Source organism: Xyrauchen texanus, chromosome 38, assembly GCF_025860055.1.
Source record: "Xyrauchen texanus isolate HMW12.3.18 chromosome 38, RBS_HiC_50CHRs, whole genome shotgun sequence".
Classification (NCBI taxonomy): Eukaryota; Metazoa; Chordata; class Actinopteri; order Cypriniformes; family Catostomidae; genus Xyrauchen; species Xyrauchen texanus.
In genome coordinates this window covers 30,035,471-30,060,668 of record NC_068313.1, presented here as the reverse complement: position 1 = coordinate 30,060,668, position 25,198 = coordinate 30,035,471, and the positions used below count along the sequence as shown (strand labels likewise).

Genomic DNA, 25,198 nt, shown 5'->3' with positions numbered 1-25,198 from the left:
TTATTGATTAATAAGTATAAATTATAAAATTACTAATGATATCATAAGCTAACGTGTTGATAGCCAATCAAAACCACATGGATAAAATCAAATCCTGCCCTAAACTGAATCCTGCTCTGTTTTTCATTTCACTCTGAAGAATTTAAATGTGTTACGAATGCTGCTTTATGATGTCTTTTAAGTATTTATTGTTTACGCACTGAGGCATTGAATATTCTCTATTAGTTGTGAATAATTGAGTTGCCACTCCTCTAGCCTTCTTCTAATAGAAACCTAGAAATACAAACACATTATCCATCAAATCCACACACACACACAAACACACACACACACACACACAAACACACACATATCAAATAGATGCAAGATACATGTACTTAAATACAATATTTTTTCTCCATTGATCCATTTGAACACACAAAACCTGGATTTAAAACCTGCGGTGAACTTTAAAGCTCTGTACAGCTGTGGCATACATCATAAACCTGCGACCATAAGTACATCATAAACATGAGCCCTCACACAATTCACAACTGCCCCTGAGTACAGCATGCTCAGCCAAACACAGACTGCATTATTATAACATCATAAAGATGAGACCTAGACAAATATTTCCTCCAATTTGTTTCCCTTATTTCTTTCCCTTAAAGAGAGAATGAAAGAGAAACTACTTTTAAACAAAATATTGAGTTCAACAAGCAATCACCTACTTATAAAAAAGACAAACAAACAGATATATGGAAAGAAATAAAAAAAGGCTGAGAATAGAATCGAAATAGAAGAGAAAAACAGCAAATAAGTGAGAACGACAGAAAATGAGGAACATGAGAATGGGAAAAAGACGAGAAAGATGGAGAGAAGGAAAGAGACGGACAGTTGAAAGTGAGACGATAGTGCTCCTGTCAAACAAACAGATATTTAGTGCAAGCTCATCTATCGAGCCGACGTGCTGTGTACACACTCTCTGCGTCTTTATAATGAATAACTTTCACTTTTTTATAAACAGTCAGAGTGGAAAGAATTACTCAGAGATAGAGGATTGAATAGAGAGATGGAAAGCGGGAGAGGGGAGTTCAGGGGTCTTGGTATATGACTATCTGATTTACGTTTTGACAGATTTAGGCTTTTGGGGTGAAGGGAAGCTTAACACCAGGAAATTTATAGATACTTGTGAGATATTTTTGGAGGCATGTACATTTTGGCTTGTGGTAGGTGCTGTACTTTGGCATTTCCTTGGAAATTGGATGGTGATTTTGTTCTAATAAACATCTGAAGACTGTAGAAGTGAAATGTTGACTTTTGGGTGGTAATGAGTAGCCTTGGGAATAAAAAAATCAGTCAATTTTTTAAAAAGTAAAATAACTGAATGATTTTAATGGCATTCGTTTCTGTTTCAATTTTGTTTCATGTGTAGAACCTATTCAACATAGTATCTTGACAACTCGTAATAACTTGTACAAGATGTCAACATTTTTTAATTATCATAAAACTTGGCTCATACGAAAAGGTGCAACTTTCATTCTCATAGAGACCAATGAACAAACAGAATTTAAAATAGATACAATACAGGCATCAAAGTTTATTTGCATATCCAACACTTAATTTTAAGAAAGAAAATCTCAGTGAACAAATCTGGTAATTTATGAAATACAAATGACTGATATATATCAATAACCTGTAATATGCTCCCCTCGTCTCGTTCCAAACCCCAAATGTTTTCTTTGATCCATTTATCCACAACCATTTTTGCAATTGAAAGTATATACCAAAGTATATACTTCGGTTTAGACTTGAACACTTTATGAAGTGAACGCTTAGCGAACACAAGCTTGTCAAAGTATACTTACTCCCTTTGACTGGGCACACATGGGCAGTTGGCGCATGTGCGCTATGATTGATATGAGTTACTTGACTATTTCTCTTTAGGAGTTTTGACACATAAAGGTGTCTTTAGATTCTTTTAGATTCGAGATGCAGGTATCTCCTGACCTCCTTACGGATGCGTTCTTGACGTGCACATCCACTGTTGTTGTTTCCACATTCCTCTCCTGTTGTTTACCAGTGATTACATCTTCTAGTGCTTCTTTGTGACAGCAACGGCTTAACTGTGAGTGTTGCCACCTTGTGGACCAACTAATTAGTGCAAATAATTCCAAGTGCAAGTGCATTCTGCACGTTCAAAGACCTCCAGAGTTAGAAAAATTGGGCTGCAGGCATTCAGTGCTCGAGCACTCCGCTGACGACTAAATTTGCATCACACCTTTTGGTACACAGACGTTCGTGTCTGACTTAAGTATACTTTGGGCTTCATGGTTAGCTTTAGGTTTGGGGTTTGGGTGTAGGGGTTAAACTTTAAAAAATAATTTAATAGCATTGTTGGATGTCGCCATTTTGTACTAATATTTCTACTGGTCATTAGCTTGCATTGGGCCTATTATTTCTTCTTCAAGAACAGATAAGGAACTTGAATAATTGAGTAAAGTCGGAATTGAAACCAGAATTGTTAAATCCCTTATCATTTCCATCCCTAGTGATGAGAATAAAGAAACTGTGATTGGTTGTATAAGCGCACCATTTTAGAAGTGGGATCTTTAAGAATGACTGAGTGTGTGTAAGTGTGTGTTAATGAGAAGAGAATGTGCGTGTAATCAGTAGCCGTTTCCTGTCTCTCCGTCTACTGGGCCCCTCTCTCTCTTCGGCTTTTGTTTCAAACTCTGTCTACTGACAACTTTTGCAAAACTACCGTGTTTGGGAGTCTGTGTGTTTGTATGTGGGTTTGTGTGTGCCTGTGTCTGCACTGATATACTGACCGATATTTCATGGACATACAGATGTTCCTCATCCACAGGCGTCTTGTGTATGAGTGAAAGAGAGTGAGAGACCAGTGGAGTGAGAAAGAGAGAGAGAAATGCATCAATGTTAGTTTATGTAAGGAGAGTGTGTTTATATAGAGTTCTGAGACGCTCGCTGAAGCACAGATGAATCAGAACAGCTTCTTGCGTAAGGACATCATCTTGGTTAGGACTGGAGGACTAGGGAAAGCACTTCTCCATTTCTTTCATCCACTAAGAGAAAGGAATGGAAAGAAAGAGAAGGGGAAAGGCATTCTGAGTAATGGAGAGAATGAGGTGAAAGATGGATGAAGAGGTATGCCAAAGGAAAAGATGGAGAGCAGAAGGAAGAGTGAAATATTGGAGAGATGGAAAGACGCAGAGTGATGAAAGGGGGAAATAAAGAGGGAGAGAGAGAGAGAGATGATCTAGTCATATTCCAGTAGTGTTCCATCACCCCAAATGCACAATAAGCATCGATCCACCTGTACCTGTATGTGTGTGTGTTCTTGCCTCTCACCATTGTCTCTTTCACACATACACACAAATGATTGATCACTGAATCAGTCTCTCCAACATTCAGCCATAAAAGCTATAACTGGCCCTCATAAAAGCAGATTTATCAGGCCAGGCCTGCCCAGTGCCCGCACGCCGCCCAAAAGCGTGTGACACCTCCATGATTGGGCTGGAATTGAATAAACCTGCACTATTGACGCCCATGTCTGACAAGTCAATCAACTCCTAGTACACAAACACACACACTAAAGTACTGAGTCATAAGAGCAGGGTTTGATCCTTTGGTAGAATTTAAATGAAAACTTATCTGGTAGTTGAGGGACTTAAAATTGAAAGGAATATTCAATGGTAAAATACAAGTTAAGCTCAATCGAGAGCATTTATGGTATAATGTTGATTACCACAACAACAAAAAAAGAAAAAAGAAATTAGTTGTCCCTCATTTATCTTTTTTAAAATGCGGAAATCTGGGTTACATTGTGGAAGTTACAATGGAAGTAAATGGGGCCAGTCTGTACAAGTTAAAGGGATAGTTCACCCAAAAATAAAAATGATCTCATCATTTACTCACCCTCATGCCATCTCAGATGTAGGGCCTATATGATTTTCTCTCTTCAGCAGAATACTGAATGTGAATGGTGATCAGACCAATGTAGCTCCACAAATCACATATAGGAAGCATAAAAGTACTCCATAAGACTTCAGTGGTTAAATATATATCTTCAGAAGCGATATGATAGTTGTGGGTGAGAAACAGAACAATATTTAAGTATATTTTTACTCCAAATCTCCACTTCAACTTTCACTTTTAGATGTGAAAGTGAAACTAAGCAGGCATCACGGGTGACTTTCAGATATAAAAGTGAAAGTGGAGATTTAGAGTAAAAAAAGGACATACACTTTGTATCCTATTATATCACTTTTGGAGCTACAAAGGTCTGATCACTATTAATTTGCATTGTATGGACATACAGAGCTGAGATATTCTTTCTTTGTGTTCTGCAGAAATAAATTAAGTCATAAACATCTGGGATCATTTTTGAATGAACCATTGCTTTAAAATACTCATTGTTTCAAAATTATTGCCACAAGAATGTATGTTTACATGATTTTAGTGTGATAAAATCACTTACAAAACTTTTCTGTGTAAAGTTTTCTCCAATTTTACAACTTTGTTGCCATGATGACAAAAGTTTTTAAACCCTGTAATCCAGCTAACTTGGTAGTTCACCGCAAAAATGGCGATTTAAACAACTTTACGGTTCAAATAACACACAAGTTTTAACCAAAGAATTCATTTATGTGCTTGTATAAAACAATAAGCTTCACATCGCTTTTAAACCCTTCAAAAATTGGCCACATTCACTTCCATTGTAAGTGCCTTATTTTAATTCTTGATTGTTGCTACTTTTTATTTAAGAAAATAAGTCAATAATTTTTTGTGGTGACAAGCAATATGCCACAAATGCTTTCAATCTTGCGTTGAACCCGGAATATTCTTTTAAATATAAAAGGCTTCATATATAAAAAGACAATTAATTCACAAACAAACTCATAAACGCAAACGTGTGGACAAGTTTGTGTTTATTTGTTTGGCTGCAGTGCTCAAAGCTGCAGCGCTTTGGTATCTTCCTCCGAACGCTTTAATCTGGGTTAAATATAAACCATCTCTAACTTAAATCCCCTTTGAAGCTACTGAAAACCAGTGAACCTCTAAATAGGAATAACCAAATCTCACTGCTACAAGTTAATTAGGCCAAGTCTTTTTTATCCCCTTTGAAAGTTGCATTCAGTTAGTTTTGCTTGCATATAAACTAGGGGTGTCCATTTCCTTTAAATGTTCTTTAGATAAACTCTCAAACATAGCCTTCGGAAAAGTCCTCAATAAAAGTTGCCCATGCGAAAAAGCCTATAGGATTCCAATCAGAAAAAGATCACAGGCTTGAAGAGGAAATTGGTCTTTTTTTCTATGGCATACAATAAGCATTACAGCCAAGTGAAGGGAAATCAAATAACACAACATTACAATAATAGGCTATGATTTACATGATCTGTACATTATCTTTAAGCCTGTTTGGCATTTTGAAATATTGCATTTCCATTTCAAAGACTGACAAAGGGCTAAATCATTTAAACAGATTCTGTTTTATTTGAAAATCTTTTCACACTCATGATTTGTCACCTTGTTTGACTTGGCTTGCAATTAAAAAGGTGCAAACACATAATGGTGGCAGGCCAAAATGAAAATAGTTTAAAGTGGGTCGATGCACAAGCTGCCGTGTACAGCCTGTGCGCCTGCTAGCCATCAAGCCTTGCACATTTCACACATCAGTAACATGTGTGCGCCTCCAAAACACCTGCGTCTGCATCGTGTTTCCAAATGGACTGGTGTGGGGTGGTGTGTGTGTGTTGGGGTAGGGGGGGCAGCCTTTTAAACATTTTTTTCCACCTCTAATGACATCAGTTTAAAGGGTGGCATTAAAAAGATTGTGTTGAGCACTAAGTGCCTCTTACATGCATGATTATTAAAACATAGACCTGACTGTTTTAATGACCAGCATTGCTCCACAGGAATTTCATTTCCCGCTCGGTTTAAAAACCAAGCGACAGGGCTCGGCCTGTGGATGTAATGAGCCTTCTTTGTGGGATCTAATTTCCCATTACAAAAAGGTGTGTGTAAGTGTTTCTATGTGTGTATGTGTGTCTTTCTCTGCTGGTCTGAGCACATCAGGCTTATCTCTCAAATATTAAATATTAGCCTTTAAATTGGACACGGCGTATAGAAAAGCTTGCTGTTACCCCTCAAGTGCATCGCACATCAAAATCCCTCAGACAGCTCAATAAATATAATGAATGTTCAACACCCCTGCCTAAGATCTTAGGTAGTATGTTTTATTGCGTTCCACTAGCATTAAAATGGTCTTTTAAAGATGATATCTGCAAGCTTTTAAGAAGCAATTTGCTGTCCCTACAGAGTACAACAAAATGCTCTAATTACCCCCAAAGCCCCAACCTGAGGAGGTATGTGTTACTGTGGTAAAAAAAGAAAGTGTGACAGACTGTTTAAGTTTCCAGTGTGTCCTGTTGCGATTTAGGCATGCTCCTCCTCTTCTCATCTCCCGCCTCAGCTAATTTATGTTTAAAAAATGTTACCTCTGACACCGCTGTGGACTTTATCACACCCTATGGCCGGCATACAGTGTGGGCTGTGTGTGTATGTGGATGTATCTGTGATTACCGCAGCCCTGTATCGTCCTCCTGGCCGTCGTAAACCCCCTTCTTTCCCACCCCAGAGGTGGCACATTCCAACGGCCGGCTGTGTGCCGCACGGTGCCTGAGGCCACACTTCAGGAGGGAGACTTCTCAACCCCGAAATCAGCGGTGTGAATACAAGTCCAGCACTTCCCACCTATGTTTTTTAAAAAATGTGGCCCCTAAGTCTCACAGTTTGAATAGCGCATTGTATTGCAGACTACTGGTTCTTTTTTAGCAGTGGCTGTGTTATTGCTCCCGAGTCACGTCTTGTCATTCCCACTGTCAAAGCAATTAACTTCATGTTAGCCAGGGAACACAATCTATCTGTTTCACAACCGACGACGGTCTGGTGTAATGGGTACTTCCACTTACAAGAATGCATTGCATATCCAAAACATAAATTATGCTTGTAATAACTGATCCTCCTGAGAAGACCACAGTGACTTTTTAGGTTGTTAATGATTACTCAGATTAATTGTTTGAAGATGTTTTAAACTTTATTCATCTGCTGATAGTCATGAACTAAAGATGAAAGCATCTGATATTGAAATGAAGTGGTGCATATCAAGGGCGATTCTAGGATTTTAAGCTTAGGGAAGCTCAGCCCCCAAGAATACTATAAGATGTGCACAGTCACATGACACTAATTTGTGAATTTTACAAAGTATTACTTTTAGACCAACCTATCACATACACTTCTTTCAACTACTTAACTGATATTTCCTTTTATTCGTCTTCTTCTTCTGTGGTACACAAAATGTATTTTCCAATTACGTAAGGGGTTTGACTTTATGGTTACTATATTTGACTGGTTGGTCTAAAAGTCATAAGTTTTTATACAACCCAACTCAAACGATTATTATGACATTTCATGAGATTGAGATAGATGAGATTTCAAAATAAATAAATAGGGATACAAATAGCATATGTTAGCAACACCTATGGCGCATATCCTATTTACAAAACTAGTTTTATGTCATCTGTAATGTCAGTTGTTTGTTCCACACAGTTGTTCTTCAAGTATAAAAAGTAGCCTAAATTATTCAGCTTGTAGATGGAAATTTTGGGAACTCAGCCAGTTTTGTTTTCACTTGGCTGTTTCCAAACTGTGTGTGTGTGTGTCAGGATAAAACATAGGCCCCTCATTGTGCAGGGAGGCCCCGGGGCCCGCAGGGGACACGACGGGTGAGACTGCACAGACGGGGCCAAGATGATGGGGTACTAATTCACTAAAACGCAGAGGGCTCACTCCTGAAATAGATGGCAAAAATGCTCTTTCTTAGTCTCTCTCTCTCTCTCTCTCTCTCTCTCTCTCTCTCTCTCTCTCTCTCTCTCTCTGACCCTGGTGAATGAAAATAATCTTAAATAATTAGGAGTGAGCCGGTCTGGTCTTTGGGTGAGAGGGTAAACATGGCGCAGGCGTGCTTGTACTAAGCCAGGGCACTTTGGAGAAGGGGGCGGGGGGCTCACTGACCCCGTCCACATAAAGCTGTGATTTATGGTGCACAAGGCTCAGCAGCGGGGATGCGGTACCTCTCTCTGAGAACCAAATTACAGAGGTGGAGATTAACATGCACGCTACGGGCCTACTTCCAGATCCGAGGAAATTTTTATTTACATTTTTCCACTTTCATTTCCTCTCGTCTCTTTTAATGGTAATTGGCTGGTGTTAGGAAAGAGAGCTCTCAAAAACTCTCAAGAGTGTTTTATTTGGGGTTACAGATGGAGAAGAGTGGCCATTTTGTGAGCCGCACAACATATCTTTAATGTGAAAATGTACAGAATTGTACTGACTGAGATGCACTTACAAGTTGGAACTGTAAAAAACTGTAACCTTGATATTAGTCTTCTCTTTATTTATTGTTTTTATGTGTACAGTTATTTTAATTTTGTTGCTCTGGAGAAATGAAAACCATTTAAAAAGTGAGGTCCTTTTACAGTAATGAGCCCATTTTGCAAAATGTTGATTATGATGTTGTTCTTGTTGTATTTTGTATTAGTATTTGAACGTTTATAACGCTCAATCTAGCCACTTTTAAACACATTATATATCATTTTTCATTAGATTTTCAAGCTATTAGAGGCAAACAAAAGATGACTAAATGGTAAGGAGTCTCAGCCCCGGTCTCTAAATTGGTCGGTTGGAGCAGTTTTAAATGAGTTTTGGTTGAGCCCATTGATTGAGTGGCCCCGCACTTTAAATTAATAGCTGGTTGTTGAGATGTCCAGCGTCTGCAGGGAGGCGCGGTGCAAGCTTAATGCAGATTTTCGCTCCTGTCAATGGGAGGTCTATCTCAATGAATGGTTGAACTATTTCATGTGGATTAGGCTGCGATATTTTCCTTTTTCTTCCCCCCTCTTTCCCGTTAGGATGTGCTGGAATGCATCTCGTACACAGTGTTTCCATTAGAGCGCGGCTCCAGGGCCGAGGGGAGACCGCGGGGAGCAGCTCCTTCCCGGCGTCAGTTTCTCGCTCATCTGGGATTCCCCTCCGCAGAACTTTTACCCTAACACGCAGTCTAGTGCGAGCCCACTGCAAATAAACAAGTCCAACTGCGCAGCTCTCAGACAACAGCGAGCCGCAGTACTGTCTGTGCCTGCCTGTGCATTAAGACTTGAAGCGGGAAAAGGCAAATGCATTGGCTGCATCAAACGTTAGAATCCAAATTCTCAGAAATGTTGTTTCAACTTTAATTTAGCTATACAAGATACAGCTTTGAAGTGTCCCAAACCAAGCAAATAAATAAAAACAAGCGTGACAAAACTTAAAAGCTATTTTTTTTTTTAACAAAAAATAAAATAAAAAAATATGTATATACATATATTTAAAAATGCCTTTGAAGGCTTTCATGATCGAATACAAAATGATAAACATTGAGAGCCCTGCTTTGAACTGCCAAACATGCTTTTTTTTTTTTTTACAAAGCATGTTGTATTTTATTCTAATATTCAAAGCACATGCAGTCAGCTCAGCTGTAACATGTAGGCCTAGTTTAAATAAACTAAAAAAAAATCTATATAAATTATAGTGATTTTATGTAATAAATTCATTAAAGGGTCGGATTAAATTCAATTTTATTGGATTCAATCTGGTTTAAACATTGAGCTGCATTGTAGGTCGTTCGGGCGATTTTCTATTTGAAGGCAATACAACTGAATCTTTCATGTTCCATCTAGCAATTTGACGCCTAATGTGTACGGCGTTGCGTTCTGCAATTTCGCAGCCGTGAAAAGAAATGACTCCCGTCTCGGTAGCTCCACAGCTCCACGCTTGACTGATGCGCTTCCCTGTAGAGGCAGCGAGAGGCGGGTGTTTCTCCCTAAATAATAGTCTCACGACTCGAAGTAAATGTCCACAAATCTATCGAATTAAACATTTGTGGCCTTTCAAATTCCGCCTGTATGTTTTTTTTTTTTTTTTTTTTTTTGCATTCTGACATTAAATAACGTGTCACTAATGCAAAAAATGCAACTTAAATTCTTGAAGAAAGTGGAAAGATTTGCTTCCTTTAATAAACTCGGCTCAGTACGCCATCTATTGAAAGAGGCGTGAAATGACACTTCAAGAGTTGCCCCTGCCCTTTGGGGCTCTCTTACGCCGTGTTACCCCTGGCTTGGTGCAGATACCCTTTTGTTTATCTGCTATCGCTTCCTGCTTTTGAGAAAAATTCAGCTGAGGAGACTCTATCACCAGCCTCCATAAGACCCCGGCGAGGCCAGGCAATCACTTTCCCAGATTACTTGTATTTAATACACAATGCATCATAAACCAAATCCCTCATCCTGACAGGGAGAAAATAGAACAGCTCATAGCTTGAGCTTTCCCAATTTATGGCTAAATTAAAAAGGCTTCCAACAATGGACAAGTCGAGGAATGGCAGGAAATCGATGCTCGGCGGACCGGGGTCTCTTTGCGGTTCTCAAGGAGCGCGGGTGTATGGGAATCTCTGGCGAGGGCCGCCGTATTTACACATGATTTTTCCTGTCCTTCCTCCGCTTTTGCCCTGCGATTTCATTAAACAATGGACATTATCTGAACCTTGAGTTTAATGTCAAAGATAGGCCAGGGAGACATATTCGTCTTCATCATACAGTGAGTCCCGTCACTGGACTGCGCTTCTAACATGCATGGGACGCTGAGAAGTTCACTTGATTTTGAAATGTAATGCAAATACAAAATAACAACAAGAAGGCCAACAAAAATTCATCTTTGAATTTCAGGAGCATTTAAGAATGTAGTAACTTCAGTCACAAGACATTTAGTGGACTTCTTGCACACTTAAAATTAGCAATTAATTTAATTATAATTTGGAGATGTTGGGCAGCACATCAATTGTAGAATGCTTCTTTATTTTCCTGTTCTAAAATAAAACTGCGCCAAGGTTTGTTTTAAAGCGCACAGTTATGTGAAATAATGCATTTTTCGTGAGGTCTGTCAATTGTGTGGCTTGGAGCAGGTGTGTTGTGCATGAGGAGAAAAAAAAAAAAAAGGGGGGAAATACATTTTTATTATTTCAAAGACCATTAAAGTGTCCCTTTTGTGTTGTTTAGTAAGCTAAATCTAAAAAACAAAATATATATAATTATGACAATTATACGTAATTGACTTTCAAAGGAAATAATCTCTCAGAGTTGTACTTTGGTCACCTCGTGCACTTTCACTGCTCTCGACTTGCACGAGCCTCCCTCGTTTCTCTCGCGTTCTTCCCCCGCGAGCAAGAAAGCGGGGAGGAGGGAAAATGCCACTGATTTCGTGATTGCTGGATGGTTTCAGCGTGCGTGGCTGTAGTCTATCCACGAGCAGCTCCGTCCCGGCCTCGCGCTGACCTCGCCTCTCCGACCGAGCGCTTCTGTCACTTTAAAACTTACCGCGGGGAGCCTCGTGCAACTTCCGAACGGTGAACACGCGAGACAGGTCCCCCTCCTCCTCCTCCTCCACCTTCTCCTCCTCCTCAGCGCATCTCCCTCGCATGGGACAGCACGGGACAAGAGAGGATCCACTTTAACGGGACAGTCAGCGCCTCTCACACAGACAGAGACACTCCTACGCGCTCAGGTCAGGCGTAAATAGTGGAAGATCCTTCCAGTCCCTCTTTTTTTACGCGTAGTCTTTCTTTCACAATCTGATGCCAGGAAGAGCGACAGTGAAAGAAACGAAAATCATTTGCTCAGTGAACAAACCGACACCTGGAGACTTTCAACCGCATGATTCGTGGAAGCACAGGCTGAAGTTGGACGAAGTTTTTTGTCCGGGGGGAAATTTAGCGTGTCGTCCACTTGATAAGAGCAAAGCGAGAGGAGAGAGGTGGCGAAATCTCTAGGCATTTGCCAAATTGTTTCTTCTTCTTCTTTCTTCTTCTTCTTCTTCGGCAAGAGACACGGTGTACATGTCGCAAAACACAACAAACCGAGCGGTCTCGTATCAGCTTCATTCGTGAATTTGTGTGCGTTTTGATGCCGTTTCAGTGAGTCATTCTTCCCAGAGAGATTTCCGTGGAGTTCTTAAGGTAGGCGGTTTATATTCTTATATCAACTTTTCTCTCTGACACGCTGCGAATTAATGGACAAATAAAAGTCCATTCATCCTTCACCTTTGAACTTGTTTAATTGTATCGATACGAAGGTCTTCGGCTCTTTGCTCTGAAGCGTAACCAGTAATTGCTCTAATATATGATATTTTATTGTTTTCTTTGTCTTCACATTTTGTAGGCCTACTTGACATTTTTAATGTTAAAGCGAAGTTTTATAAACTCTTCTTTTTATTTAATTTTATTCAGTGCGTTTGCGCAACTTTATTTTCTTAATGATGTCTCGCGATTTGTTTGATTTATTTTAATTTTTTAATTTTTTTTAAACTAAAGATTTTATTTGCTTTGTGAGTGAAACCAATTTTGTTCACTTGAACTTGCAGATGGCTTGTTATTACAAGACAATGCACAGTAAAAACGAAAATAACTGCATTTGACAAAAGTTTTTACTTTTACGAGTTTGCTTGGTTATAAAAGCGTTTTTCTTTTCTTTAAGAAAGCAACATTATTTTAACAGTATATTTCCAGTCAATTAAAATAAAATTGTACCACATAGCCTGTATAATTTGTGACTTTTTGTTTTGAATTATTTTTACACAAATTGTTTGTTCTCGGGTTTTTTTTAGAAGTCTTCAGAATGTTCCCTCAAGTGTCTGAAGTGCAGTGAAACATGTGAAAGGATCAGTGTTGTCGGAGTTTTTTGGGAAGGGGTGGGTAAACTACATAAATCACGGACTAAATATTAGATAAAGGTTTAGGGTTCAATTATGATGCAAATGTTATCTTATCCCGTTTTTCGCGATAAACGATGTGTTCATTTCCACATGAAAAGAGCAAGAGAGAGAAAGTTAGTAGGATTGTTTTGAAGTCACTGTGAATGATGATCCCGTTACTTTGTTTGGGGAATTTTGGGCTGAAAATGTAGAAATGCGCGAACTGTTAAACTGTGCAAAATATTTTTTGTAAGCAATTCGGGATTTTTATTAGGTAGACATAAAATGTTTTTATTGGTTTGCATGCCACTCTGCAATGTAGAACCTTTTGAAGCATTCAATTATTATTATATTATTAATATTATTATTATTTTTGCGTTTAAATAATGTGAAAAACTTTTCTAATAGTATGACATATATTTTTTTGCTGATCGATTAATTTTCCACAAGGTTTGGAAATACTAATATATACATATCATTGATGTAGTATTATCTAGCTATTATTGTGGTTACTCCAAAAAAAGAGTACTCCTTCAAACACCTTCAATAAGATTAGGAAAAAATACTCAGACATGTTTAATCACTGTAGCAATGATGTGTACTTGATGGTGCAGCCTTCAGTGAGCTGAACTTCTAGATGATGTTTATGTTCTGTTTATTTTTGCTTGTGATGGTCACTTGAAGACCACAAGGTAAAGGTGAAGAGTCTGTGAAAGAGGGAGAGAAGTGAAGTGTGCAAGGAAGATGTTGGCAACGTGTGTGTGTGTGTGTGTGTGTGTGTGTGTGTGTGTGTGTGTGTGTGTGTGTGTGTGAAATTGGCACTTGTCTGCATTACTTTTTTCTAAATCTTTGTGGGTGGCATGAGATTTTAGTCATTGCACAGTAATCTGTAAATGTTCAAGATCAAAGACTGATCTCTCTATCTCTCTCTCTCTCTCAGGCGGAGCAGACAGGTTTGGATGGGCGCGTGTTTGATCGCAGGAGCTGGCTAAGGCACGTCCAGATCTCTCCATTCACTCTTCAATACAACCTCACAGCCTGCCAGATACATGAGCAGGTATGTAGAGAACACACACACACACACACACACACAGAGCACCTGCATGGCCAATAAAATGAAGTGTTTAAAGGTGTTTCTGCTATCTTTAATAGCAGATTCCTTCTGCATTCTCGTTCTATGTGTTTTTGAGTGTGCCACTGTGTTTTTGTTTTGTGGTCTTTTGTGTCTTGGCTGCAGCGTGAAGGACCACAGACCAGGAAAATACACACAACCACATGCACACTCTTGGTCAAGCATGATGATAATCATTCATTTTGTATCTTTGCACACGGATATGAGGGACAACACATTCCTGAATCCTTATTGAGTGAAAAATAGTGGAAAAGAGACTCTCCAGCAGAGAGAAAGACAGAGATAGAGAGAATGAGTCATATTCCTTATCACAGTTTTTATTCACAACACAATTTTTTATGTTTACATGTTCATCATCTACTTTATATTTTCTTCTTTAAAGGTTAGTTTGTAAGGTTTGCATTATTAAGTGATTTTTATTTTAACACTGATTCAAAAGATTTATGTGAAGAGGAAGAAGAGAGGAACAGTGCAGCGCTGGTGTGAATAAGTACTGAGAGTAGTCGAATTGGATTGAGATAAACTGGATTAAATTGAGTGTCATTGGGTTGTGTTGAGTTGAGTTTGGCCAGATTAAATTCAGTTGGATCAAACTGAGTTAGGTTCGTTGAATTGAATAAGGGTTAAATTGAGCTATATTGTGATGGATCAAATTGAGTTAAACTGGTACATGTCAAACTGAGCTCGATTAAATTAAAATGAGCTAAATTGATCTGAATTAAACTGAGTTTAATTGGGCTGAGTTGGACTGGAATAAAATAAGGGCAAAATTACTTAAATTCAGTTGCTGGATTGTTCTGAGTGTGACTGGATGAAATCTAGTGGAGTGATTTTAAGTAGAGTTGGGCTGGATTTGGTTAAATTGTGTTGAGTTGGGCCAGATTCAATTGGGAGTGATAAATTAAACCGAGACAAGCTAAATTTATTTGGGCTGGATTTTAAATTTCTTACATGCAATCAGTTCAAACAGTCATTATCAATTTGGATATATTGCATGTTTCTGGACATTCAAATTGCACAATAAGTTCTTCAGTCAACACAGTCATTACAAAATCAATTTACCATTTGCATATCTGCAGATATAAATTACTTCTTGAAGCACCAGTCAGCCTTTTCAAGTGTAATGATGTATGCTGAGAATGCATTAAAATGATAAGCAGGCCAATGTTATATGTATTGAACTTTGAAACATGATATATTTAAATCCAATTGGAATCAAACCAAACTTCTTCTCATTTTAAACTGTCTTTTTATTGTTTGACCAGCAGTCCATGAATGATGATAGAGCAGGATAGCTTGATGGCTGGGGGGGTCTAAGTTTTCTAAATATTTTACTTTTCTAGAGGTTTGCATGAAGAGAAGCAAGGAGAGCGAGAAAGAGAGAGAGAGGAAGAGGACCGGTCCAGACACAGCATTATGATATGGGCCATAATTGTTAAACTATGACACCTTGTCATAACAAAGAGTAAGGCTTAGACTTTATGGCTTCCGGCAACCCACATGTTTTATAATCTCACTGCACCTCCTTATAGCAGCAAAACAGAGAGCGATAGATACAAAAGATTGATTGTTATCAGTTTTAAGAGAGAATAGAGAATTTTGGTTGTGGGTGGTAAAGGTATGTGCTGCTTTTTAAAAGGGTTTTTTAAAAGGGACACTTTTATATATATAACTGTGACACATAACACTTTGATGTTTAAAATTGATGCTTAAATATTCTTCGTTAAGGTGTTATCTAGAAAAGTGGTTCTCAACTGTTTTTCCTACAAGGACCCCCATTGTCCCAGAAAATATTCAAGTCATTCATTTTGTGATTCCAGTAGTTTCAGGAACTTTAGATGTCGTAGGACAAATTTTAAGTGTGAGTGTGTGTGTGTGTGTGTGTTTTTTAATTAGCATTTTGGTCATTTATGTACAATTTAATTTTTAAATAATTTTTAAAAAAGTGGACGCCGAGGAAGTTTGCCAAGGCATCCTGGCTGAGAATCACTGACCTAGAACAATTATTTAAAAAAATGGCAGACAGTTTTTGATCAACCTTAATTCAGAACATTAAGATTCATTTTGCACACAGCTCACAGAATCGATGTTGCTATTCAGCTTTTAAATATTCTTAGTTTGGATGATACCAAGAATAATTAACACATAGAATTAGTAGATTCTTAATTTGATTATCACTTCTTGTCACTCGCCAACATTTTAAGTGTAACTTCATAAATTGTGTAGAACCTTATCCTGTGTGTGTGTGTGTGTGTGTGTGTGTGTGTGTGTGTGTAAGGGAAAAGGGTAGTTTAGTGGAAGGCGTTGGTCGGTGTAAGAGTGTTTTTCATTCCTATAGTACTGAATGAAGGATCTAATGGACCTGTTTATCAGGACATCAGGTGACTAACATCCGTTTCTCATAGACACTTACACAATAGAGCCGAGCTCCGTAAGTATGTGTGTGTGTGTGTGTGTGTGTGTGTGTGTGTGTGTGTGTGTGTGTGTGTGTGTGTGTGTGTGCTTGTATACAAAGTGACCTTTCTTCTTGAAAAACAAGAGAGGAAAATCTTATGTGGTTTGTTTCAGTAGTCATTGAACTCGAGGTAACAGAAATTTGTGCTCTTCTCAGTGCCCTCAAAGTCAAGTGTAAATGCCCATGGGCATGGTTGTGTGTGCTTTAGTGTGTGTTTTCACCTAACAGTCTCAGAGCGATAAGCCCTGATAATAAACATTTAAGGACTTGTCCTCTATGACTTGATATGGGTCAAGGATCGGCAAAGGATCATATTTATTCTCTATACGGTTGAAGTTTAGGTACAGGAGAGGCCTAGTTTATTGACACATTGTGTGTTTGTATAAGGTAGACTCAATTGACTCTTTACTATCTGTTATTATTAGCCACCACAAGTTTACAAGTTTGCAACCTACACTAAGCAGTTGACCTGTAATGGCCAGACGACGAACGGAGATAGACAAATAGATAGATAGATAGACACAAAGACAGACAGACGGATTGACGGATAGATGGATGGATAGATGGATAGACGGACAGACATACAGACAGACAGATAGATAGACAGACAGACAGACAGACGGATTGATGGATAGACGGATAGATGGATGGATAGATCTATAGACGGACAGACATACATACAGACAGACAGATGGATGGATGCGGATGGATGGACAGATTGTAGATGGATGGACATACAGACAGACAGACAGATGGATAGATGGATGGACAGATGGATGGACAGATTGTAGATGGACAGACAGATAGATAGATAGATAGATAGATAGACAGACAGACAGACAGACAGACAGACAGACAGACAGATGGATAGATGGATAGATGGATGGATGGACAGATTATAGATGGATGGACAGATAGACAGACAGACAGACAGACAGATAGACAGACAGACAGACAGACAGACAGACAGCTAGATAGATAGATAGATAGATAGATAGATAGATAGACAGACAGACAGACAGACAGACAGACAGACAGACAGATGGATAGATGGATGGATGGACAGATTATAGATGGATGGACAGACAGACAGACAGACAGACAGACAGACAGACAGACAGACAGACAGACAGACAGACAGATAGATAGATAGATAGATAGATAGATAGATAGATAGATAGATAGATAGATAGATAGATAGATAGATAGATAGATAGATAGATAGATAGATAGCATTTAAGTGTTGCTAAGTAAACCCACACACACTGTCTTACTCTTTTTCATATAACTTTCTGTTGTGGTTACCCTTCCTGTAAACATTAATCCTCACAACCAATGTGAAGGATTTTCCATCTCTTTCTATACTTAATTGTGTGTGGGTGGGTGGGCATGTGTGTGTGTGTGCGCAACCAAACACACACGTTTTTGTAGTGTCTGAAAAGACTTGCAGGTTGGCACTCACCCTTGGCACTGAAGAACCAGGCCACAGCCCAGGATATGTTGCCAGGAGTGATGCCCAGTAAGCTTTCCTGATCTCTGGGCTTGGCTGGCTCGCTGCTTACCTAGTCAACAAGTTGTATGAGTGTGCCCATATCATTCACCCCACGGCCCCTCACACCACCTTTGAACAGCTCTACCTTTGTCTCATACTCACAATATTATTGTGGCCCTTGACTCTCTGTTTTTGTTTTAGTGTCTGTGTATTTGTGTGTGCATGAGAGAGAGATGGTCGGTTGTGACATTTCAAGTACAAGATATCAGAGATCTGCAGGAAGGCACCAAAACAGGCCGTTGGAGTGTTTGTGTGTGAGACTCTGTTCTCATGTAGTCTTGAGGGTTCTCCTAGTTCCCTGTATTCTGCTTTTAAACAATAGAGCAGGACTTTGTCCCTCTCTGTCACCCATGGCCTGCTGTGTCTCTTAAACACACACACACACACATTCACACACACAAACACTTGACCATGGTGTTTCCCAGAGGTCTCCACCTTGCATACCTTTATCATTTAATCTGGATATGTGATATTTGTCTATCTGATTGTTTGACATAATAAGAATGTTCAAATGTAACCACCAGTCTGAACAGGAAGTGAACTGTCTATTGCCTTCAAGGCTTGCCAAAAATAACACTATCCTGACTGTTTCTCCCACTACCTATTGTGTTCACATGGGAAGTGTGTGTGTGTGTGTGTGTGTGTGTGTCAAACAGATAGGTCTCCATTTGGATTCTTTAACACACACACACACACACACACACACATTCACCCGAGCTCAGGTTCCCATCATTGTTTGTCCATCAAAATGTGTCCTCTGAAATTGTCATTAATTTATTTATATATATATATATATATATATATATATATATATATATATATATATATATATATATTTTGATTCCACATTCTCATAAAATAAAGACATTTGGAAAATCCTCTTTGTAAATAAAAAGGATCTGATACTAATAAAAATTCATTTGACACTAAAATAGAATATGTTTGTGATTATCAGAAGGTAGAGTTTTAAAGTTGAGTTTGATTGTTGTTTCATGATCAGTCATTGCATTACCGAGCACTTAAATACTTGGGTACCTAGAGTTTAGCTATTGGAAACACAAATACACACCTTGAAATTGAAACGTCCTGTGCCCACGTGTGGTTGTGTTTACACAGTTTTCTGTTTCATCCAGTTTGTGAAACCTGTGTCTTTCTGTAGATCTTTTACAGAGTGGTTCGAGAGGTTCAGCCGGGTGAAGAACTCTTACTGTTCATGAAGGCTGAGGAGTTTTCATGCGAGACCATGGCTCCAGATATACACGGTCAGTTCCCACATACACACATACATACATACATACACATGCATAAATAGGCTCGCTCCTAACTCACCATCTTTGTCCTGCAGAGGAGCGTCAGTATCGTTGTGAGGACTGTGATCTAAACTTTGAGTCTGGTTCGGAGCTGTTGGATCATCAGAAGCACGCATGCGGTACACCGCCTTCCTCCGGCTTCAAGTTGTCCAAACAGGGTCTGCCTAGTGTTGGGGATGCCCCTGATCATGACCCCCTGCACCTACACACTCATCCTCTGAACTTACCTCACTCCCCACAGGAGTGTAAGGAGTGTGAGCAGGTCTTTCCTGATGCTCAGAGGTAAGAATACACACATGGAAGCACACATTAGGCAGCGTACCACTAACCGACTCAAAACATCTTGATTTGGGTCAGGGGTGTCACAGCTACCAGCTGTTGTTTCTGAAATGATTGCCTGTGATATTTCTCTCTCATTCCCCTGTAACATACTGTATAATAAGTATGCAGTACATAGAGTGCCTTTAGCCTGTGAATGCAAAAGCTAATTTTTTATTTGTCCCTTGTCAGAGAAAGTATTTGTTCATGCGCAGCTTGAGTGTGAAAATGATTTACATTCAATCACACTGCTTTGTTGGCATTAACGCCCTCTGATTTTTGAATGCGTACTTAAAGGAATAATTAACTCAAAAATGAAAATTCTCACATCAGCCATCCCAGATGTGTTTGACTTTCTTTCTTCAGCAGAACACAAACGAATTAGTATCCGATTTTCAGAAGAATATCTCAGCTCAGGTCCATAAAGTACAATTCAACAGGGTCCAAAACTTTGAAGCTCAAAAAGCACATAAAGGCAGCATAAAAGTAGTCCATAAGACTCCAGTGGTTCAATCCATTTGTTCAGATTTGATAGGTGTGGGTGAGAAACAGATCAATGAATTTTTTACTATAAATGACGACTTTCAAACGGGCCACCAAATCACTCTTCTCTCCTTCTTTTGTTTATTGGCGATTCGCATTCTTCCTGCATATTGCCGCCTACTGGGCAGGGAGGAGAATTTATAGTAAAAAAAAATTACTTATTTGGGTTCAATACAAGTTAAGCTCAGTCAGGAGCATTTGTGGCATAATGTTGATTACCACCCAAAATTTTTTTGACTTGGTTACTGTAGGGCACTACAATGGAAGTGAATGTGGCCAAGTTTTGGAGGATATAAATGCAGAAATTTGAAGCTTATCATTTTATAAAAGCACATGTTAATTCTTATTTTAAAACTTATGTGTTATTTGAGTTGTAAAGTTGTTTAAATTGTATGGCAACAAAGTTGTTAAATTGGGTATAACTTTACAAAAAAAGGTTAGTAAGTTATTTTATTACACTAAAATCATGTTTACACACATGGAATTTTTTTGTATTGTGGCTATACTTTAGAAAAAGTGAGTATTTTAACATTAAAAAATTTGCCCCCATTCACTTCCATTGTTAGTGCCTCTGTATCCTCGACTTTTGCTTTTTTTAAAGAAAAGGAACAGCAAGTCAAAATAAATGTTTTTGGTAATCAACATTCTGCCACAAATGCTGTCTACTGAGCTTAACATGTATTGACCCAGGAATATAATACATTAAATATTCATACAACTTAAAAATAAAACTTAAATTTTTTATATGTTTCTCACCATTACCTCTCATATCACTTCTGAAGACATGGATTTAACCACTGGAGACTTATGGATTACCTTTTTTTAGCTTCAAAGTTTTGGACCCTGTTGACTTGCATTGCATGGACCAACAGAGCTGAAATATTATTTCTAAAAATCTTTGTTTGTGTTCAGCAAAATTAAGAAAGTAATAAACATCTGCGATGGCAAGGTGAGTAAATGATGAGAGAATTTGCATTTTTTTGGATGAACACTTTCATTAAATGGCGCTTACTGCTGAAAATCTGTTGGAAAAATTGGCCAGTGGGAAGCCGGCCATAAAGGGATGGTTCATCCAAAAATGAAAATTCTATCATCATCTAGTCACCCTTGTGTCGTTCCAAATGTCCTCATGATGTTCCATTTGGAGAACGTCGACAGTGCTCTTTTTTTAACACAAAAGTAGTGAATGGTGTCTAACTCTGTCCCAGTTCTGCCTAACATCTGCAATTGTGTTTTCATTTTTGGGTGAACTGTCCCTTTAATGACATTTCAATCATATTTAATAGTTCACATAATGATTTCTGTCTCTCTTTGTCTCAGTCTGGACACTCACTCTCTGTCTCACTCTGATGAGAGGGAGTATAAGTGCGATCAGTGCCCAAAAGCCTTCAACTGGAAATCAAACCTGATTCGCCACCAGATGTCACATGAGAGCGGCAAGCACTATGAATGTGAAAACTGCACAAAGGTAGAGTCCAGACAAAATATGCATCTGTGTTTGTGTCTCTTAGTTCACCTTTACATTTTCCAAATCATTTGCCTGTTTTATTGCCTGTCCAAAACTGTAATATATCTCACTACAGTGTATATTTGTAGGCTGTGTATGTAAACTCTATCTCCTGCTCTCTCTCTTTACCCAGCAGGTGTTCACAGACCCCAGTAACTTACAGAGGCACATCCGCTCTCAGCACGTGGGGGCACGAGCTCATGCTTGCCCTGACTGTGGAAAAACCTTTGCCACCTCCTCGGGCCTTAAACAACACAAACACATCCACTCCTCCGTCAAGCCCTTCATATGTAAGTCACTCAGACCCTTCATATGTAAGTCTGCATGCTTTCTACTCTGAACACCACACCGCAGAGCTGGAGAGCTCCACTGAACTTTTTTGCTCTCTAGAATCAATATTCTACATTCTGGATTCTAGAAAGACCCACTCCTCTGTACTATTTTAAAAGTCCACCCAAAACTTTACTATTTGAGAGAGAGAGTTCTGGTGGGAGAAGCTTTTATATTCTAAATTCTGGAGAGCTCCTTTCCCATTTTCCCACCAAAAGTCTGTCTCAAAGTGTTAAAGTTTGGTGGGAAAAAGTGGAGGGTGCTCTCTAGAATCTTGTTATGATATTATACATTATAAATTCTAGAAACATCCATTTTCCTATAATTTTTCAAAATTTACGGCAAATATTTGACTTATGAGAGAAGTGTAGGTGTTAACTGATGCTCATTTTTTAAAACATTTGGTTCAAGTTTTAATCTTGGGGGAACACATTCTCAAGCTTATTGTTTTTTAAAAACTGGTGGAGCTCTCCCGCATGTTGATGCCAGATCTGTCTATTACCCATAACTTCTGTTTTAACGTAGCATGAATTTTATAATAAAAACTTGACAATACCATTGTTTTTACCTGTCTATTCGCTGTGCTCGAATTGATTCCAGTCTTATGGGAGTCCCTAAAGGTTGTTGGCCGGTTGCTGCCCCCCCCCACTGCATTTCTTTTATATTGTATGGGGGGTCCCTAATGCCTTATTGGGGTTACTCCCCCCCATAAGACATAACAAAATAGACTTTGGGGGGGGGGGTAACCCCCATAAGGCATTAGGGACCCCCCGTAAAATATAAAAAACACCATTTATTTAGAATTTATAAAGATAACACTGACAAGTACGAATTCATAAAATTGTAAACGCCCCTATGTCAAAATATATTTCTTATGGGGAGGTCCCTAATGCCTCAATTCGAGCACTGTCTATTCATTCACAATGCACATTTTTTTTGCCCAGTAATTGTCACTCTGTGTAGTCATGAACCTGTTTTTGGGTGTACTGTTTATTCTCCACATGTAGGAATGATTATCAATAGACTGCGTTTTTCAAATCAGTTATATTGTGTTCCTTTGCATAACCTTTTTTCTACAGGCAGTAATGTTTGATACCCAATGTATTGGCTTTGTGTTTATATGTGCGTAAGTTTGTGAGAATGTGTATGCTTAAGTTTCTGATCTGTGGAGAGATTAGACTTTTGTTAACCCTAACCCTAAACTTGACTTTGGAACCAACACCTAACTCTTTTATCAAGACATTTGAACACTCAGCACAATGGGTCAGTTCTAGAGTAAATGCCATTGCCTCTGCATGTATTGTATTTGCATATTCATCTACATCTCGCAAAACATTCTCATGATCATGTCACCTCTGTCAACTCATGTCAACTGTCTTATTTTGACCACTAAATCACAAACTGACCTTGGAACACACCCTGAATGTTTACCCTAAATTTCCATACAATACATATCAGTACACCAGCTCTGCACTCTTGATTTCAATGCATGAACTATGACCTTAGAGCTTAATCTCATCCTGCATAAGGACCTCACATGCCCCATAACGATTTAAACTGTACTATGACCTCTGAACTTTGCCCGATTGAACTTTATGCACTGACCCTTGTAGTGCTGATCCCACACAGTTTATGTAGACACTGCCCCCCCACCCTGAAACAGACAGTAACTAGCTTGCTAACTCTGGCCATTCCAAGCAAATCACTACCACATGCAGCCCTGCCTGAACAGAGACTAACACAGCACCATTTACAGCAATCAGCATTTAAAAAAGCACTGCTAACTACACTTAATGACCTTATAATAACACACACGTAAACACTGCACAGACACATCGTCTCACATGGCATACATATAGACACACATACACTTACAAATATTTCTGCAAGTATTTGTTTGTGTACATTTTCATTTTTTTGCAGCTATTAAAGCTAAAGTTTGTAATTTCTTTGCCACTAACGTCACCAAACGGAATTGAATATGATTACTGTTTTCAAACTGGTTTCCCGAACCTGGTCTTCCATTAGTCGTAAACAGATGGCCCCACCCCAAACTTACGCCATTGATTGAACCAATGTTGCTATGTATGATAGCTCTACGAATAGCTTAATTTTACAGTAATTGTCTCTACATATTAAACTAGGATAGGAGAAAGTATTTCCACGTTGAGAAAATGACACACTTCACTTTTAACTGAAATCTGCGTTATGTATACCTTGTCTTGTTTCACCGTTGCCCTTTTGTTTGCCATTTCTGTCACTTTTGCACTCCTTAGTTTTCACTTTTGTCCCTTGTTTAACTCCATAGTCTCCTTGTTAGCGTTTGTGTTCTCTGTCATTGTTTTCACCTGCCCTTGTTAATTTGCCTTTGGTTTCTGTTAATCACCTTGTCATCTAGTTTGTGTTCTGTTTGTTCATTGGCCCCTTTGTCCCATGTTTTTGTATTTAAACCCTGTCTGTTTGTTCAGTCTCTGTCAGTCGTTGAATGTTTGTGAATGTTGTTAGCCTGGTATGTGTTCCCTGCCCGTTTTCCTCAGTCTTGTGTTTATTTCCCCATTGAGGGTTTTTCCTTTGTTCCCGTGTTTTCCGTGTACCTGCTGTTCGTTTTGTCAATAAAGCTGAACTGCACTTGGATCCGCATCTCCTCGTCTGCCTTCGCTGCCCATTCGTAACAGAACGATAGACCAACTATGGATCCAGCGGTTCAGCGAGCAAACTACCACCTGCTCTGCTTGCAACAAGAAGACTGCCCTATAGAGGACCACATCCGCGACTTCCTTAAGCTGGCGAGTATTTCGGATTTCCCGGACTCCTCTCTGGTGGTCTTCTTCAGGGGCAATCTGCACCCCGCACTGAAGGAGCGGCTACCACCGGCGACGCCTGACTGGACCCTCCACGCGCTGCTGAGAAGGACCCTTCCTCACCGTCCACAGTGGAGTCTCTTCAGCCACCCCCGGCGCCCCCTGTAACACCAACTCCACCTGTCAAGGTGACAGGCTCGCTCACGGTGACATGCGTAGGCGCAGGCTCGCTCACGGTGACATGCGTAGGCGCAGGCTCGCTCACAGTGACATGCATAGGCTCGCTCACAGTGACATGCGTAGGCGCTGGCTCGCTCACCGTAACAGACGTGGTCACCCTCACGTCAGTTGCCTTCCACGAGCCAGCGCGACCCTCTTCGTCTGCCGGAGGAGGGAGAGAAGACGGG

General features: G+C 39.3%; 1 protein-coding gene across 15 annotated transcripts in view; it reads left to right on the top strand.

The window, feature by feature from the left end:
* LOC127631731 (MDS1 and EVI1 complex locus protein EVI1-A-like) overlaps positions 1 to 25,198 on the top strand; it is a 193,097-nt gene that overhangs the window by 144,481 nt on the left and 23,418 nt on the right. For 6 of the 15 annotated variants that reach the window (XM_052110005.1, XM_052110002.1, XM_052109997.1 and 3 more), the window contains exons 3-7: positions 13,784 to 13,900; positions 19,142 to 19,244; positions 19,328 to 19,574; positions 21,474 to 21,621; positions 21,794 to 21,974. In XM_052110005.1, coding sequence (XP_051965965.1) covers positions 13,784 to 13,900; positions 19,142 to 19,244; positions 19,328 to 19,574; positions 21,474 to 21,621; positions 21,794 to 21,974 — 796 coding nt within the window. Of the gene's footprint in view, positions 1 to 11,139; positions 12,110 to 13,783; positions 13,901 to 19,141; positions 19,245 to 19,327; positions 19,575 to 21,473; positions 21,622 to 21,793; positions 21,975 to 25,198 lie in introns of those variants that run through there. The other 9 variants (XM_052110008.1, XM_052110001.1, XM_052110006.1 and 6 more) reach the window with 4 other exon arrangements.